This window comes from Sebastes umbrosus, chromosome 8 (assembly GCF_015220745.1).
Source record: "Sebastes umbrosus isolate fSebUmb1 chromosome 8, fSebUmb1.pri, whole genome shotgun sequence".
NCBI classification, from domain to species: Eukaryota; Metazoa; Chordata; class Actinopteri; order Perciformes; family Sebastidae; genus Sebastes; species Sebastes umbrosus.
In genome coordinates this window covers 28,083,959-28,099,408 of record NC_051276.1, presented here as the reverse complement: position 1 = coordinate 28,099,408, position 15,450 = coordinate 28,083,959, and the positions used below count along the sequence as shown (strand labels likewise).

The 15,450-nt window shown below is 41.3% G+C and overlaps 1 protein-coding gene across 18 annotated transcripts in view; it reads right to left on the bottom strand.

Moving 5' to 3' along the window:
- LOC119493027 (potassium channel subfamily T member 1-like) overlaps positions 1 to 15,450 on the bottom strand; it is an 87,098-nt gene that overhangs the window by 66,449 nt on the left and 5,199 nt on the right. For all 18 annotated transcript variants that reach the window (XM_037777995.1, XM_037777987.1, XM_037777988.1 and 15 more), the window contains exons 2-3: positions 14,802 to 14,934; positions 13,204 to 13,371 (exon numbers count right to left, since the gene is read on the bottom strand). In XM_037777995.1, the coding sequence (XP_037633923.1) occupies positions 13,204 to 13,371; positions 14,802 to 14,934 (301 nt within the window). The remainder of the gene's footprint in view (positions 1 to 13,203; positions 13,372 to 14,801; positions 14,935 to 15,450) is intronic.

Sequence of the window (15,450 nt, the reverse complement as noted above, 5' to 3'; positions counted from 1 at the left end):
ATGATGCGTTCAGGCTCTATTCAGTAAAATGAGTATTGGGCGAGGTAAATTGTAATGTTATTAAGATGTGTTCAAATGTAATCTTGTAAAATGTAGTTTTTGGCGAGAAACTTGAATAAATCCAGTTGTTTGAAGGAGATGTTTTTACAGCAATATAAAATACATAATAGAGAGGGAATTATGACCTGTTTAACTTCATAACACTAGCTCTAAGCATCAAAGATCGGCAATTTGTATCTGTGGCAAAAAATCTCTAAAAGTTATATTTGCTCCAAGTTTCTTCTGCTGATCTGATCCTATCCGTGACTCAAAACCATGATACGATCCAAACTGTGAGTTTTGTGATCTGTGGCATCCTAATAAATGATCATTAAACTGGGGGAAACAGAAATATATTAAAATATATTAAAAACAACTACAGTATATCCTTGATGTATTTGCATAGGTTTGATATAGAGAACATACAAAAGTGGTACATTTACTTTTCTTGGTGACTTAATTATTATACGTAATTTGTGAGCTACATTCCTGTCTGCCTGTGAGAACACACTAACGCCGTTAATGGATCAGATCAGACTAGATCATTAAAGAAAGTCGTGGTGAGCAACCAGGCCTCCCTCTAAAACTGCATATTCATTGGGAACGCCTCAGCTTCATTCTCCGTGCTGCAGATGGGCGTCGAGAGCTGTGATAATGCTTCCTCTGTCAAAACATATTAAGGCAGTGAGCTGGTGCTGCTGTGGGCGAGCTGTCTGCCTGTGCGCAGCATAGCCAGAGAGGAGGAAGAAGTCTAGCCAATGCCACTGGCAGGCTTACACACAGGAGTGTACACACGCACTCGAGCGCCGCACACACAGTGATGCTTTTGCTTGCCGACTGCTGTTTTGCCAAAGGCTGTTTCGTGCGAAAAGGTCCAACTACCCATTTGCTGGTCACAACCTTATGTTCTCTTCCAAAGATGAAGACGTCTCAGGGAATGTTCACTTGTGTAAAGTGGGTTTGTCAGAGCCAATGGTTCATCCATTTAAAAAAAAAAAAAAAAAAATCGTCTTCAAACTGTCTGTGGGACCATTAAATCATTTCCTTCAATCTCTTATATGTGCCCTGAAAAGATGAGAGTCCCTGGTGACGAGTGAATAAATACTACTCCAGCTTGTGCAGAAACACGTGCATGCAGCATTTACTCATACTATGTGCCTCCAAATAAACAGCCGAATATGACTGTTTGGGGTTTTAGGATAGAATTACCATTTCCCTTTGAAACTTCTCTGAAAATATGCAGGCACTTTTATTAGGCCACATTGAAGACAAACAGGCCATGTTCAACATTTTCATGAATAAAACAACTGCTCCCAGCATGACGCTGTGCCAAAAAGCAGTGGTGGTGTCGTCCTCATTTGCATAAAACAGGACAATCAGCATTTATTTGCCAGCTCATGTTTATAGATGTAGATATAACAGCTGCAACATGTCATAATTGGATAACTTTTACTTCTTTAGTTATAGATCACAGCTCAGTCTCTCCAGTATTGATCCTTGTACCTGAACGGTTTGAATAAATGCCTACTTACTATGGCTGCCCCCTCTTAGTCGATTAGTCAACTAATCTGTCGTTTTGGTCGTAGTCAACTAAGATTTCGTTAGTCGATTAGTCATTGTTTTATGCTTTTTTCATGCTAGATGACTCATTTCCAAGAAACTTATGAGCACATCTTTGGTAAACACAAGATTTAAAATGGTGCTTTTGTGTTATTCTTTTATGGAGAAACTCAGTTTTCAACCCGGTCTCACGGGAAGGTGTATAATGTCACGTCATTTCATCGACATTCCGCGTGAGGACAAATTTTAGGCTTTTCTCATTTGTACGCCACGTAAACAAAAGCGCGGTGACGTCTGCAGTTAGGTTTAGGCAACCAGAACACTTAGTTAGGTTTAGGAAAAAACTTCATGGTTGGGCTTAAAATAAGTATGTAAACCAAGTAAAATACGTATACGTACGGAAACAACGTAACATAAGTACGAAAAATACGTTACAAACGTCACTAATGTAACTTACAAAACAAAACACCGGTCTCGAACACCGGTCTCCTGGTTGAAAGTCCTGCGTTTAAGCTAAATCAAGATATTTTAATAAACAAAATATCATGTTTTATGTCGCAACATTGATATTACACATATATATACACTTTATATAATAGCTAAGCTCTACTGTAAGAACTACACAAGAGCAATGAGTCAACAACAGTTAGAGCTGATTAGAGCTCAATATACTACTACTGTACTGTATATCAATGTCTTAAAATTCCTTGATATGTACAAAAAGAGATTTAAACAAATATAATTTACAAATGAGGCATATTTGATTATGTTTTGTATCAATATTTGAATGAGCAGAGATATAATAGCTAGATAGTGTCCAAGTAAACAGACGGTAGGTGAAAACCAAACAAACATCACAGCAGGGCTGCCACTGGGCTTTTTACTAAAATAAAGCTGCAAATCCGTGATCAGTGAACCACAGCGGCTATCCTCATTATGAAACATTTTCCTGATTACTTTGGCCAGGCAAAAAAACAAAGAGGCAAATAAGTTCAGCACCACAGATAAAAATCACCATGTAACATTTACGACTTTACATATGCAAATATGTGATAATTTGTTTGGTATTTAAGCTGATTATAATCAAGGCAAAAAAAAATGTGTAACCTTTTACAAAATCAAGGAAATGTTTTACAATTCAAATGCAGCTTCAGTATTTAGCCCTTGCATAGCATATTTGATTAAATCTCTTGTGTTCTGTGACTCCTGAATGATCCTCTATGTGACGCTGTCGGTCTCAACACTCACCCACGACACTGGACCTCCCCCCCCCTCTACAGAGCTGACAACCTCATCCAAATGCCTCCATCATCCCAGCTGCCTATTGAAGTCTGACAAGCCAACTCCACCGATGCTAATTAAGTTGGCAAGACAAAGCATGGGGGCTAAACGGCAAATCACCAGAGATTTCCAAGCACAAAGATGCAATGGCCCAGAAGAGAAACAAATTCAGCAGCAGCGTAAAAGACATCTTATTTTTCTCCGAGCACCGATAGTTCTCTCTTTGCAGCCTACCTTTAAATTGTCCGTCCCATTTGAGCTATCCCTCTGAGACTGTGTGCTCAGCCGCTGTAATGGGGTTTCATATGAACACCAATAAAGCGCTTTAGGAGAGATACACGCTCAGTCCTTTCAGCTTAAGCACGCTGTACTACTTTCAATAATTCCTCCACTGTGTTAAGAGGAAATAAATCAGAGTGGAAATTGGGCTTTTCAGGAATGCAATGCCCCGACTCTCCCTCATTTCCACTGTTTACATTCCAGTTTCTGCTCACTGGCTGCATAAAATCCTTTGACAAACTTGCCCCGAAATGATGTGACAAAACACACAGAATGTGGACAGCATGTTTGGGACCTCTGCTTCACCATGATAACAACGGTAAGTCTTAAACCGACAGTATGCCAAAGACACACGGCGCACTCCGCTGCTGGTGAGAACAAGTCTAGCGGCCCTCAAGTGTCACCCACCCACTCTGTGCTGCTGATGGTGGTGACTAATGGCACCTATGGTCTAAATTACAAGCTCTAGTTGCTAAGCGGAACCGTGCATGTCACCAGTAACAACACTCAGCCTTTCAAGTACATCAAGACTTTTTAAGTGAGAGGACTTTGGGAAAGTGTAGGGTCACACCTCAAGACCTTATGTCTCATAATGTTCCAAGTTGTTTTTTTCCCCCCCTTTTACCCAAGATGTAGATGTTATTCCATGCAATTTGTCCAAAGTCCATCATCACTCTGCATCATCTTCAGTACAGGTTAATAGGGAGGCACCGATACCAGATCAGATATCGGGCCAATACTGACTCAAATAGCTGGATCGGGTATCGGTGACAATAAGGTTGATCTATTCAATTCAATTCTATGTTTATGTTTTGACCAATTTGTTGCTGCATTAAAAGGTTTACACTTGAATTGTGATTCTTGTTAATTTAGTTGATTTTTTACCAAGTTACTGGTGTACGATTTATTATTTTGATAATAAATAGCAATTCAGTAAATTTATATCTATGTGTTTATTTGTTACATTTTGTTTTACAAAGTTAAGAAAGCAATGTTTAAGTCAAACCTGTTGTTGCCTTACACATAAAAGAATGATCCCAGTCTCTTCCACACAGTGAGGCATACAGCTTATTAATTAAGACCGTTATCGGATCGGTACTCGATATCAGCCGATACCCAAAGTCCAGGTATCGCTATCGGGACTGAAAAAGTCGGATCGGTGCATCCTTATGTACGATACCTATATAAACAGAGAGCACATACACTGTGTTACAAAAACTAAAAACTAGAAAAAATTAGCAGGATTTGGCATTGAGCAGGAAGGCCTGCAGTGTAAACACAGCCTGCGAGCACTCACTCCTCCGTGACTTATTGAACCTAATCATCCTCATCATCTTTATATCAGTGTCACTCATCACTCGTCTCCCTCCTTTCCTCTTTCTCCTTCTTCTCCTATCCGTCATCTACTCCCATCTTCCTCCGATGTTGTGTTCCTTCTGCTCCTCATCTCCCTCTGTGTCTTTGTTCTCTATATCTTATCATCAGCCTCCTAAACTCAGATGGAAATCATCCAAGCGTCAAATCCCAGCAGTCGCTTCTGTTCTGCCACAGAGTCAGCGCAAACAAACAGCTGCTGCCAGTATCAGTGTACAATTTTGTCTCTTTATTCCACTTGGTGTTTGGTTCTCTGATATGTACCCGGACAGAAAAAGAAATGCCTCCAAGAGATGCAACCCCCTCTCCTCCTAACAAAACATAACATTTTTGTTTTACACAAAACATACAGTATCGTCTGGGGTAAAACTGTGGCTTCAGAAAATTCGACATCAACAACGTGTTTAAAATAGTGCTATCAATCGATTCAAATAGTTAAGCGCATGATTGTCCATAGTTAATCGCGATTAATCGCACATTTTTTATCTGTTCAAAATGTACCTTAAAGGGAGATTTGTCAAATCTTTAACACCCTTATCAACATGGGAGAGGACAAATATACTGCTTTATGCAAATGTATGTATATATTTATATCAGAAATCAATTAACAACACAAAACAATGACAAATATTGTCCAGAAACCCTCACAGGTACTGCATTTAGCAAAAAAATATGCTCAAATCATAACATAACAAACTCAAGCTCAACAGGCAACAACAGCTGTCAGTGTGTCAGTGTGCTGACTTAGTGTGCTGACTTGCCCCAAACTGCATGTGATTATCATAAAGTGGGAATGTCTGTAAAGGGGAGACTCGTGGGTACCCATAGAACCCATTTTCATTCACATATTTTAAGGTCAGAGGTCAAGGGACCCCTTTGAAAATGGCCTTGCCAGTTTTTAGCATAAATTTAGCATAAGTTTGCAGCGTTATTTAGCCTTAATTTGCGACAAGCTAGCATGAAATAGTTAGTACCAATGGATTCAATAGGTTTTCTAGTTTCATATGATACCACACCCGCTACAACCTTAAAACCGCAATATGCGTTGATGCTTTAAAGAAATTAGTGGCGTTAAAACAAATTTGCATTAACGTGTTATTATCGTGTTAACTTTGACAGCCCATAGTTTAAGATGTATTGCAATGGATCTAAATCAAGATGATTACCAAGCTAGAAACCAGGCCTCTCATGTGCTGCTGTAAAGCTGTCACATTAGAGATAAAACATTTTCACAGCAACATGAGCGAATGATCGGTGTCTGGGACTAGCTGCTGCTCGACAGCAGAACAAGCGTCAGTACTGGGTCACCATTCCAAGTGCCACTATTTGACTCATGAGTAGGTGTTAAAAGTTGATTCAGTGACCAATTAACACTCCTCACTCTGTCGACATTACTCCCATCAGCATCCTGCTTTGATTAGAGGAGAAAAAAACCCAAACAAGATTAGACACGCAGAGGAAAGATAGATGGAACCAATTTTCTCCCCGCTGCTTGCTCTGTTTTCAACCCTGTCGGCATGTATAGAAGTGTTCGGTGGCTTAGTTGTTTCTATTTCTGACGTTGACTGTGGCTGGCCCCCCTCCGCTGGCTGACAGACCGAGAAATAAACCCACGTACACATACTCGGATGTATAATCAGACACTCACAGGTGCACACACCGGTGTGTCCACACTCACACCGACACCTGCACCGACAATACTCAAACACACACACACACACACACACACACACACACACAGACCAATTGCTTGTCAGACTTCGTGACTTCAGCGTGATTGCTCCTCTTCAGCACCCGGACACCCACACAGCCAAGCCATAATTACGGTCCTCTTACACCCAACCCTGGAGATAATGACAGCTCAGGAGGGAGACCCCCCCCACCACATACTCACACACATACTCACACACATCCACACTGCACGCCTACATCCACACCACAGACACAAAGACATGAACGGAAATACAAGGACACACATACTCTAACAGCACAGAAGGAATTATTGCATTAATACTGTTGGAGTCACACACACTGAGAAACCTATAAAACTTATAAAACAAACAAAGAAAAACTGTCAATGGGCGCATTTATTTAACTTTGTTGCAAAGGAAAATTCTGCTCTTTTACGACCGACGAATTACCTATCGAGGGAAACTTACGTTCTCCCAGGTTACGGTCGCCGTTTTAAAGCTGCAGTCGGTAGAAATGGAGCAAATATAATTAAAAAAGTATTTTTTATAGGGTCTCTATATCCTGACAGTAGTGTATGAGACAGGTAATCTGAAAAAAATCATGTGCATCTGTGTACTCCGGTGCTCCTAATGGCATCTGCAAGATTTCACAGACCGGAGGAAAACAACCAATCAGAGCTGAGCTGGAGTCTGCCGTCTCTGAGCAGCTGTCAATCACTCGCAAACTCCAACCAAACGGTCAAACTAAGCAGCGCCGATCGAATATGAATCAATATTCTGTTATTGTAATGCTTATTTCTCGCCTGAAATGTTTTCAGAATCATCTTGAAGTGTACTGTTTAGCTGTAAAATGAGAAAGTTTGTGACCCGGCAGATCTGTTGAGGAGATACCAAGCACCGCCCACCAGCCAGAGCACAGCCAATAGGAACGCTCTCTCTGAAATGACCTGTGATTGGCCAAAGTCTCCCATCACGGGCTACATTTTTTAGCTTTTGTGCAACATCCCACAGTAATACACCCCGAATAATTATTGTACAAGACCTCGTGTCCGTGCGCCCCCTGATGTTCTCACCAGTCATCTGGGAACGTGCAAAGTAGCTTTTGGATGGTCCTGTTAGTCATTCATAATAAACGGTCGATTTGCAGTCTAGTAATACTAAAAATTCTTATAATCAGCCATTTCTTCATGAGCTCTTTGTCACACCAAAGAACATAAATATACACATCAGAAGCATTAAAGTGCTGCATAAACGTCTGTCACTGGAATGTGTTTTCCTCACGTGGGTCCTGATGATGCAGGATGACAATCGCCAAAACTATCGAATCAAGGAGTTCCCTGTCAGTCTGTATAACTTCATGTTTCATCCTCTGGTTCGTTTGTAAAAGGTCAGAGTGAAGAGGAACCGGACCAGAACTAAAATGCAACAATGAATCATGTTTTTTTCCCCCTTAATTGGTTCGGACCAAATCAACCGAATTAAAGGTGTGAAAGGACCCTAAAAGACATCACTCCATGAAGCAGTGTTGACAAAACAAACCCCCAGTTTAGTCATATCATCTAAACTATGTATTTGGATGTAGGGTTGGGATGATAATGACAATATACTGCATACTGTGAGACTATATACATTTGTCAGCTGGCAGAGATTTTGCCACGATAAGAAAAGAACAATTCTGCTACACAATGTTTTGTGTATTTTTCAGACCTTTCTCTAATCGTTGCTTCATTCTTGTGAAATACTGTATTTGTGTTAAGTACTTTGGCCTTTACAATTTCTTCAAATGTTACATTTTTTCAAATGAGAAAGGAACATTACCCTTCAGTTGAATTGCTCACAACTTGCAACCTGTGATGGTGATGGTGATGGTGGTGGTGGTGGTGGTGGTTGTGGTTGTGGTGGTGGTGGTGGGAGGGGGGGCTGTCTGAAGCAAAGAAAAGTTTGGGAGCACAGTACTAGACGAGTGTAGGCAATGCTGTAAATCAATGAGCAGCATGAATGTCACGAAGTACCTGAATGTGTCGGCTTTTTTCGTTTGCTGCATTTGAACATTTCTGTCTGGTTGTTTGTATCTATAAACAGTTTCTCAATTGATTTTCACTACATCACACTACTGCAATAATATTACAGATATACCATGATGGAGGACTTTAACATCGCCCACTCCTTTGTTGAAGTGAAAACAAAATAAAGGTGTCAGGTTGTGCTGCTGTAAATGTTTGTTTTTGCAGAGCTCCTTCCTAGTTTGAATTGGACTTTCTATACCTAACAAACGTGTGAAAATCTGTATGTTTTTGAATGCCATGACTCTGGTAATTAGGGCTGTGTATTGGCAAGAATCTGGCGACAGGATACGTATCATGATACAGGGGTAACGATTAAATATATTGCGATACTGTAAGCAAGGCCGTATGTATTTATTTTAGGAAAACTGTCATAGTATAAAGACTATATGTATAAAATCAGAGTAAAAAAGTCACTATGCGAAATGGCTACTATGGGGACTAACATCATCACACATGAATACAATTGAACTCATTGGATCCACAATAGTCTCAGCTTTCCAGTCATACCCAATGTATGTAATTCTAAGACTGTTTAGGGACCAGAGTATGCAGAAATATTCAAATACACAATTTTAGGAGAAAATAACACATTTATACTGCATTCAAAAAAACTGCATGGTTTTTGCCAAAAACTGCATGTGATTATCATAAAGTGGGAATGTCTGTAAAGGGGAGACTCGTCGGTACCCATAGAACCCATTTTCATTCACATATCTTGAGGTCGAAGGTCAAGGGACCCCTTTGAAATTTGGGCATGCCAGTTTTTCCTCTCCAAAATTTAGCATAACTTTGGAGCGTTATTTAGCCTCCTTGGCAACATGCAAGTGATGTAGTATGACATCATTGGTACCCACGGATTCCTTAGGTTTTCTAGTAACCTCCAAAAGCCAGAATAGCAGCTGGCGGGCAACAGATTTTTCAGAGGTTAAAAATCAATACAGTATCGGAAAACATCATCTTGCGAGACTCATGTGTATTGATATTTTCTAACACCCCTACTGGTCATGAAACACTTCATTATTTTCAATTTTAAATTATATTTGTTTTAGATAACCTTTAAATCCTGTTAGAGCCTCTGACTGCTGTTGTTGCTGCCTAACGGGACTCCCTTTTAGCAATGTTGTAATGTTTATTGAGTTATCACTGCCTGAGTCTTTCCACCCACTGCCTTTTACCCTCATAGCCCACTATGACAGATGGAAGGAAACAGATGCAAAAGGCCATCAGGGAAGGGAGGAGGCTCTGACTCTCCCTCTGGGGGTTAATTTGTTTTCGAAGCTTTACACTCGACAAGGCATCAGCACAGGAAATAATCAACATAGCAGACCATGAACACGCGGAAATCATCAACCAAGAAATAGAGCGTCACCAAAGCCCAGTGACATCGTCTGCTTCTGTTTCCACTCCAGCGCCTGGAAACTAGCAATTACACAACAGCACCATAAGACACTGTCAACAATGGTGTTTTCTTCTTTATTCATTTCCTAACACACACACACTGTGCAGAGGTGTGTGTGTGAGAAGCTGCAGTTTACAGCTGTTATTTGTTTTGAAGAAACAAAGGCTGTTGTGTCTGGATCTGTGAATTACTGTAGCTCTGTGGCAAGACCTAACACGCGCATACATACACACACTCAGGCATACATGTGTTGGTAGCCCAGCAACAAACCCTAATTACCCTTTGCAATTGAATAGTGATCAGCAGAACAATTCACAGGGGACCAACTGGATGAAATATGCACACACACACTCTTACGCAAGACTACACATGCAATATCAAGTAGCCTCTCAAGGTCTACAAGACGCAGCATACATGTAATAGTCTGTTGAAAGATAAATGCGACTGTATTTCCGTGTAATTAATATGCAGTGTAATCTATACTGTAAGTCAGTGTTGCTTTATTTGTCTTTGGCTTCAAACCATTTGTTATGTCAACAGTATTGATAAAACTGGCATGCAGCTAGAAAAACTAAGCCATAAGGATCTGTAGTCGAATACCAAGAAATCGCTGCATCCCTTGGGAAAGCACACAGACCAATGTGTGTGGGGGGAAGTGGTCAAATACTAGACTGCTGCTCTAAATGCTATGTGTACACAAAAGGCCGCGCGTTGATATAAAACAAACTGACAGCAATTTACTGCAGGGAGCCCTGGAGACAGAGGGTGAGTGAGCAGAAAGACGGAGAGAGAGGATGGTGGCATAACCGGATGTTATATTTACTTTCCTACAAAGCACTTGGTTCAAAATGAAATTACACAATGACATGAAAAGGTCACTGTCCATTCATTCAAGATGCAGATCAATAAGCTAATTGCGAAACACAAAAGCCACAGAAGGTGATCGACTCGTTGCTGAAACGTGGCTGACGTTTCTGTGGACAACCAGAAGCCTGGATTGGACAGATAACATACACCATGTGCTGCCTGTCAGATTCAACCACTGCTATTATAAATCAATGGTATCATTACAGGCGGCGACAGCTACAAAAACAGTTAAATGTAATGTTTATTCAGTAACGTAACCCTGATTTTCTGTGTGAGACACCAAGAAAGGTCAGAAAGAGAAGTGTGTAACAATACGATCAGTTCTGTGTGTTCACAGAATCAGGGCTCACAGATACATAGGGTGGAACGGTACACAAAATGCACCTTTTATTGGAGTCACGATTCGGTATGCTTTCGGTACAGGGAAAACAAAGAAAATAATAGCCTAATAATGAATAGATTTGTTTAAATTGAATTTTAAAAATGTAAATATTCAACAGTGGCTCTTTGGCCATGATTATTAATGTAACAGTTAAGGCATTAAAATACTGACATATTGTCAATACGAAAAAATAAATGTCTGTAATGTAAATGTAATGTCCCATCTTAAGGCTGTTGGTAAATCCTGAACTGCAGCTTATGCTCGTTTATACAAGGCAGACACAACAGACTGACTGAAATGCACATGTGAAGGCACATAAAGAGAGTGAGTCAAGAGTCAAGTGTGTCAAAGTGAAGGCTCACGCACTTTGACCATATGTTTTAATTCTGTATTGTTCATGATCGGGTGTGGTCGCATACGCAGCGATAAACACTCTTATGGCAGTAGTAATTGCTTTGGTATGGTCTGAATCTGCAGTAGGAGGCTGCCTGACTGCCTGCCTGTGGAGGAACGGACTCGCCGTCCAATCTGCATTTGTTTCAATCCACTATTTGGCACATTCGGGTGATGCCATCGTCGGCATACAGTTTGACACAAATCTTTGTCAGTTGAGCCCGACTATCATGAGCCACAGTGCTGCTACCATTCCTGGTGCATTGCCAAAACTTTCCGGGTAAAACTTGCGCTCTAGAATTTCTGTTCTGCACGTGCGAGGTTGGTAGACATAAACAGCTGTTTGGGTCACAGGGCTTCCCGAAAGGATGTCGCGGACCGAATCGAACGTCCTGTACCGAACGCACGTACCGTTCCACCCCTAACACTTAAAACAATGATAGGATGCTGAGGGAGGTGGAAGTTTCAATGGTTAGTGAATATCTCAGAAAATCAAACTGCAGCAACAGTATGTGAATAGATAAAACTAGGGGTAACTCAGGTTTTGGGGGTGGAATTACCTTTTCAGTTGATGTGAGACTACTGCCGTTTTTCTCTCTTTTATCTAAAATGACGCTTGCTAATCTCTATCCTTAAGGGAACCGTCTTGGCTGATTATAAACTAGATGGGTTTGATGCTGCGGCTGCCGATGTGACTGGACTACAACAGTTAACAGCACAAATCCTACTGTAAGAAGATCCTTTAACACACAGTGAAGTGGATTTGACAATGTGCAAGTAATGAATCTCATGTTAGCTTTAAGGTTACAAACAAAGCAACAGGAAAACTACGAACACGCTGTGCTCTCCGTTTGCTCTTTGCAAGCCAACACTGAAGTGACTGCTGAGCTGATCCTTTAGTGAGATGGCTTCATTTCAGCACCATGGAGAGCTCCGCAGCAGTACTCAGCCGTGGCCCATTCTCGGCTAATTCTTCTCCTCTTGGGCAGCAAACAGCATCTGTTGGTCTGCCTCTCCAACCGCAGCAATAATTTAACTCTTTGGAGACTCCCAAACACTTCAGCGCTCGAGTGACTGTAGCACCAGTCAAGAGCCAAGGGACGGGCCATTTCATGCTCAACTCAGAGCAAGAGGAAAATACAGTCTAAAACCGACTATACTCTGAGTTAAAGGGGAACTATGCCCATTTCAGACATTTTATTCCTATGGTCTAAGACAGTCCAAATAATATTAGTAAACAGGAAAAACTCTTTTGAAAATGGGCATAGTTCCCCTTTATGGAGAAATCCACTTTTACTGCACTTTTAAGCATTCAGACCATAATAACACTACTTCTAATGTACCTTGCATTTTCTCCTAAACTGTATTAATGTGACAATTAAACAAGTTATAATTTAGAAGACAGAAAAAACTATTTCTTTGAAACCAGTACTCCAACTAGTCCACAGTGCAATTCAGCCACAAGATCTGTGCAAGTTGCAAGACTCTTACTTTTATCACTACAAAAAAACTCACTCCGTTTCTATTTCCACTGCTCTATCCACCTACACATAAAACCACCAGCTGAATACAAGTCACGCCACATCTCTAGGGGGTTGTCATGAGAAGTCATTCTGGGAAATGTAGGAAAACAGTAACCGAGGTAGAAGTAGACGAGGCGGCTCGGGGGAATGTGTGTTCAGCGATATAAACTACAACATTCAGCACAAAGTAACTCCTGGAATGTAATAAAAAGTATTTCAAGTATCCAGGGAGATTTGAACATCAATTAGGTGTATGCACGCACACACACAAACACACAAGGCTCCTGCAGGAATACCCCTGAGCAGCCTCTCATATACTACATAAAGTAAAGTGTGTTTCTCATGCTACCTGTCATCATTCTGAAATGTCTGGTCCCCCAGCAGCAAATCCCTGAAGCGATAGCGAGGTGGAAGAGGAGGCACCTCAGAGTCCACTTCAGCCATCTTGAGAGCCGAGATGTCCAGAATAACGCCAGAGTTGCTGCTGTTGTTCCTCTGCAGGGTCTCGGTGGAGGGCCTAGCGGGACGAGAGGGACGGCAGTATCTGCTCATCAATAGGTCAGCGTGAGAGCCAATGATTGAAAATTCTATTACTGGGGAGGCCATTGAATGTTCTGGGAAGACTATAGGCAGTTACAGTGAAGGACACACTGTTTGAAATAAAACAATCAATGTGAAGGGGGACTATGTGTTGTACTGAAATTCCCAGATGTATTCATTCAGGGCAAAAAGAAATATGCAAAGGAAAAAGAAAGGCCCTTTTATCTGTTCCATGAATACTGATTCCAAGTGAACATGGCATGCATATAAACACTTAAATGAAGACTCTCTAGCCGAACTCCTAAGCTTTTCGGTCTACACTGTCAAACACAGCTGAGAAATTGTTTGTGAAAGAAAAGCTAAACATGGACATGATTCTCTGAGTCGTAGCAAGTCATGCATGAAAGTGTGAACCAGATGATTTGACGTAGATGTCCTATTTCATGAGCGTCATGTATTATTAAAACAAAATAAGATGAACATATACAATGATGTGTGCATGCATTATTCAAAAAGAAAGTTTTCCACCATCAAAGTGGACACTTGAAGCTGCAGTGGGTAGAAATGGAGCAAATATCATTAAACGATCTCTATATCCTGACAGTAGTGCATGAGACAGGTAATCTGAAAAAAAAATCAATATTCTTTTACTGTAACGCTTATTTCTCACCTCAAATGTTTTCAGAAACATCTTGTAGTGTACTGTTTAGCTGTAAAATGAGAAAGTTTGTGACCCGGCAGCCATGTTGAGATCAGTTCAAGGCCTATGGAAAGGAGGCTGGGTCATGGCGGACATAGTTCTTGGGGTATGGGGTACAACACATGCGCAGTGTAACTGAAGCTGCGGTCGTGCGTTGCGATTGGCTCAATTTCGGCGAGTGCAGGCCAGATTTTTACTGCGCATGTGCTGTACCCCCAAAGACATGACGCGTTGATGACGTGTGACCCAGCCTCTTTTCCATAGGCCTTGGATCAGTTGAGGAAATACCAAGCACCGTCCACCAGCTGGAGCACAGCCAATAGGAACGCTCTCTCTCTGAAATGATCTGTGATTGGCCAAAGTCTCCCGTCATGGGCTAGATTTTCTAAAGCTTGAAAACAGAGCCATGAGGAGGTGCAGAAGTCTAGTTATCTCTCAGAACACTTGAATTACAATATGCTGAAAGGTTATTATGGAAATGTTGCCTAATGATGCCAAAAATATACTGCTTACTGCCACTTTAGGGAACAGATTACTGCAGAGACAAATATGAAAATACAACCCACCTACTTGTACATAACAGTACGTGCGCATATGTTTGTGTCTAGTGCATATGGCTACACAGTGGTGTGCGTGTATGTATATGTGTTCCCACAATGTCACTCAAGTGTAACATTCAGGGGAATTAAGTGCTTCGGGGAAATTACCTGTCATCATGGACACTCGATGATCGGTGTGGGGGGCTTGAAGATCGGCGTGGGGGGCTTGAAGATCGGCGTGGAGGGCTTGAAGATCGCCGTGGAGGGCTTGAAGATCGGCGTGGAGGGCTCATGGCTACCTCTTGTGGGAGAGAAAGAGAGACGGGACAGAGAGAGGGAGAAGTAAAGACAGAGAGAGAGTTTAAACACACTTAAAAATTCTGGTCACCTCATTCGGGGATGTAATATGATTACATTCACTGCATGTGTCACAGCTTAACTCTTCTCAGAGTTCAGCAAGACCTTTAGGAATGAGCTGCTCTTTAAACAGAGCGGGATTACAGCGACACACTTTAACTGTACAGTTTAATATTAATGTGTTCACTGTCTCACAAATGCCCGGTTGATGGTGTTTTATTATTTATAGTAGTACTGTATATACAGTAGTGTGTATATTCTGATAAAGTGGAAAGTAGCATTTGAGGTGGGTTAATCAGCTGATATCTACCTGTGTGTGTATTGAAAGCATGTGAAAGTGTTTCCATACTTTACTGTAGGTGTAGTGTTTACCACTTTGGATTTAAAATGTGAGGGTGCAGGTCAGATCCACGCAGACCCTCCGCCGCTTTCTACTTTCTCGTTTCAGCTCCCTTCAGTT